Raw genomic sequence first — 4,134 nt, 5'->3', positions numbered from 1 at the left:
TATATATAGTTTTGTTTTTCTGCGGAGCCAGGGATTGAACTTAGGCCCTTGCGCTTGCCAGGCAAGCACTTATTCTACTGAGCTAACTCCCCGGCTCCCCCCAAAATATTTTGTAAACCTAACTTTTTATGGCATTTCACTGGGCAACTATAGTTGAAATTTTTATCAATTTGATAAAAACATCAAAGAAGATATACAATACTGTTTTAGAAATATGAAAAGCACATGAGGAAAGTGCATTAGAAGTCAAGGGGAAATTTTTCAGGGAGATGAATGACAACATCTTTCTTATTATTATAAATTATATAAAAAATTTACACATTGCCTGAAATTGTGAATCACTTACTATTCATACTGTTAAGAGAAAGTTTATAAAAATGTTAAAATGCATAGGAACCTTTTCTCTTTTAAATATCGACCTTATCTCTTATTGTGTTTCATAGATCTCTGAATGTACTGACTACAAGTGATTCCAGGTTCTCATGGAGGTCAGAACTTGTCATGAAAGGGTGAAAAATCAACAGGCAAGAGAAATCTATTCATAGGTAGGATTTATGGATACTGAACACAGTGCTCCCTGATCTTTTCCCTGCAGATAAAACTGAACCTTTGTTCACAGTGATGTCTGTTTACTAACTTTGATTTCTGAGCAGCCCCCTCCTGCTAGGTCTGTTTTTCTTTTTGCAGTCTACACACAATGTTCATTTCACTCACAGTGTAGGATCAGAAACGACAAGTCTCCTGAAGTTTCACTGTCTTACGTTGACCAAGGAATCTCTGGTTTCTAGTGGATTTAGAGATTGTGAAACCTGACACTGAGAAAGCTTTTTCAAAAGAGAGGTTCCCATATGTTCCTTCCTTTTCCATGGTTAATTCACTGATCCTTGTGCTCAACTCTCTTATTTATGGTATCTTGTAAAGTGTGATAATTAATCTGGACCTTCAAATTGAGTCAATTAAGAGTGAACCCTAGAGCTGACTGGTTCATAAGGGTTAAAACCTCTCCAATTGGCCAATGCATTTATCAATCCATAGCTGAGTCAGCCATTAAGAGTTGAGCCCCAGTTGGAGGAAAGAGTCCACTGGGAAACATACCTATCCATGATCACTTGTCCTTTCCTCTTTGACTTTCTCACCCTCTCTGTTTTGTGACTGCCACAAGGTAAACAGAAGTCCTCCATGAGAATTCATTTGATACATTTCTGCCATACATTTCTGCTATGATATTTATGCCTTGGAGTCAGCTGACCTTCTTTAGCTATCATGAGCCAAACTAAATGGTTCTTTCTTGAAGAATTTTCTGTCAGTATTTTATTCCTGCAATAGAAATGAAGACATAAGGTCATGCATTTTTTGTGACATGAGTGGATAGATTTGCCCACAGGGAGCATATGTATAGATTTGATTCATCTCGCAGAAGTTTTTATATGCAAAGATGGGTTTCTCCCTAGTATTGTGATGGTAGGAGGGTACTATAAGTTTATGAAGAGAAGCTGGTGATAGGTTACAGGTCATTGGAGTGTTCTACCCTGAAGATGGATCGTGGTAGTCTTATGGGGCCAAGGTGAGTTCTCCTGAGGCATTTGTAGAATGAGAACAACAGCAGACCACTCCTGCTCTACGATCTTCTCCATCAGCTGTGTTCTCTTCCTTTTGCCCTTGTATCTTCCTCGTTGTGAAGCACAGTTGACCTGCAAGTAAACTGTGTGATATGTGCGGTACATCTCTTAGTCTCCCCACTATGATATGAGTTAAAGCATGTTCTCTTTAGCACGCGAAACCTAAGAGGCATTGTCATCAAAATTGTAAGCAGGAAAACACACTGAAGTTTTTTTTTTAAAAAACTATTTCTTAGAACATTAGGACACAAAATTCATGGTGTAGGGGCATATGTCATTCACAGCGGCCTGTACAAGGTCCATATCCATACATAACTTTTCAAGGATTTCTCCTTCACTCTCATCATTTCCTTGGATGCATCTCATGAGTGTGGAGAATTGTCAAGTGGTCTGAGAAAGCAGAATATTAGTGCACCAGATACATGCAGAGCAGGAAACTTCGTGTATGTGCCTGCTTTTCCTTTCTATAATGAAAGCTTCAGAGAACCAATGTGTTCTTCAGGAACTTCAAAATTCTTTTCCCTTTTAATATCTTTATTCTATGAATGGAGTCTTATTTCCAAATAAACATGAAGAGTCCTTTTTGTCTAAAGACTGACAGTATGTCTAGCACCTAAGATTATTTACCAGTCAAACTATTGTGAAAACAAAGCAATTGGCACAATCAGAGCATATAACAAGCCTATGGACAAGGGAAACCCAGAGATATGTACAGAAAAGTGTCCTTCTACTCAATTCTATATTGCTTTTACTTCTCCCAAATGGTTCCATAAGGAAAGAAATTAATCCACAAAATGGAGTAGCCCATTTATTTAGCCCAAGAAACACTTCATTGAGATGGATATGAATGGAGGAGGATGTACCACAAGGGGCTCAACCAGCTTTACTACCATCTATGATTCCTGTGGAGTTCCTGCCTTCAGTGAGCTAAAAATATCATTGCTGATCTAGATGAGATATAGGGCCTCTCCTCATTAGCTCATAAAAAGTAGAGAAAAAAAATCAACATACAATTTTCATAGTTACGTAAAGATTAGAGTGGTTATGTGTTTTTTTCTGCAAGAAAAGCAGTGCATTAATATAGATGAATGTTGGGATAAGATCAAAAAGGGACTGGTAGTTGGAAAACACAAAGCAACTACTTCATCAGTACTCTCCAACCATGAACTGAGATCAGAAACTATAATGGCAGAAATTCGAAGGAGTGAAGACAGAGTGTAAAAAGATATGAAGGTGCTCACCAGGAAAAGGATGCTACGTGTGGCTCTGGACTCAGGAGATCTTAAGGACGCATTAGTGACACGAATATGTTGAACCCTTTGCTTGTGTCTGTGTAGGATGAAAATCATAGAGCTGCTGGCCCAGACTATAAGCAGAGAAAAACAAACTTCTGGAAAAACTACTAATGCTATGTAGATTGAGCCCATGAGTGCTCTATAGTCAACAACACAACAGAATCCTATATTGATTTTCTTTGTAATGTTGTCATAACCTTCTGCATTCAAATGCAATGCATACAGAGGAATAATTGAAATGACAACCATAGTTAGGATCCAGCAGAGGAAAGTGCAGAAGCAAATATACTCTTGAGCTTTATCTTTAACATCTTTCCAACAGGGGTTCGTGGGGCTGATGATGATGTTTTGGAAGACACTCAAGAGGCAGATGGTACCAATGGACACACTCCTGCCCACTCTCTCAATATATGACAGATATCTGCACACAGTATCATTGAAGAATTGTTTCAACCCAAATGCTGCTATTGTTCTAGGAATTCCTTTAGAAAGAAGAACTAAGGAGTTGGCTACAAACAGGTGCTTCAGAATCACATCTGTGGGTCTTAATTTCCTTTCATTGTGGAAAGCAAAAATATAACGGTAAAGAAGAAAGAAATTGCCTGTGACACCAATGACAGTTTGTGACAAAAAGATGATTCCTATTACCAAATCTTTGGACGTTATTTTGCCATTTACTATCAAAATGTCATTTAAATTGCTATAACAATTATTTGTCTTAGTGTCATAACTCATTGTAAAGAATAAATAATAAAATAATTTTATATTTGTGTGCTTGTGGGATTGTGAAAATTTTAAAAAGCTAGAAGAGTTGAAGAGGATTTCTATCCTACTGCACAGGAAATCATCAGTAAGTATGAGGTGGTGTTAAACTGTCAAAGGAAGGAAGACAACATATGGAAGGAAAGCAAAATCCAAAATTTTCAGTAAATCCTAAAATTTATCTTAAGTTTCAGCACAAAAAGAAAAAAAATCACGCTGTATACACACTTCATACAATAGATCAATTTTAAATGGATTTCAAATGTTAATGTCTAAGATAGATATCAAACATTTTATGAAAAATTACTCATTGACTCTAAGAAGAACACAGTATCTCCTAGAAAAACATTAACATCATCTGTGAAATTGCACATTTTATTAAAATTTAGAACTGTTTTCATACAAATATGTTTATTTGACCTAAAGTCAGCAGGTGGACAGAGGATGGGAATTATGAA

The 4,134-nt window shown here is 36.9% G+C and overlaps 1 protein-coding gene across 1 annotated transcript; it reads right to left on the bottom strand.

Moving 5' to 3' along the window:
- Positions 1-2,641: 2,641 nt before the first annotated feature.
- LOC101583081 (vomeronasal type-1 receptor 4-like) lies at positions 2,642-3,649 on the bottom strand. The gene has a single exon (XM_004644711.1). The coding sequence runs from the start codon at positions 3,647-3,649 to the stop codon at positions 2,642-2,644; it is 1,008 nt and encodes a 335-aa protein (XP_004644768.1).
- Between the last annotated feature and the right edge of the window lie 485 nt (positions 3,650-4,134).

Source organism: Octodon degus, unplaced genomic scaffold (genome assembly GCF_000260255.1).
Source record: "Octodon degus isolate 3935 unplaced genomic scaffold, OctDeg1.0 scaffold00206, whole genome shotgun sequence".
NCBI classification, from domain to species: domain Eukaryota; kingdom Metazoa; phylum Chordata; class Mammalia; order Rodentia; family Octodontidae; genus Octodon; species Octodon degus.
The sequence above is the reverse complement of the archived record's forward strand: the minus strand, read 5'-3'. Positions and strand labels throughout refer to the sequence as shown.

Bases quoted from the DNA above. Each gene is read 5' to 3' on its own strand.
- LOC101583081 (XM_004644711.1), bottom strand. From the start codon at position 3,649: ATGAGTTATGACACTAAGACAAATAATTGTTATAGCAATTTAAATGAC.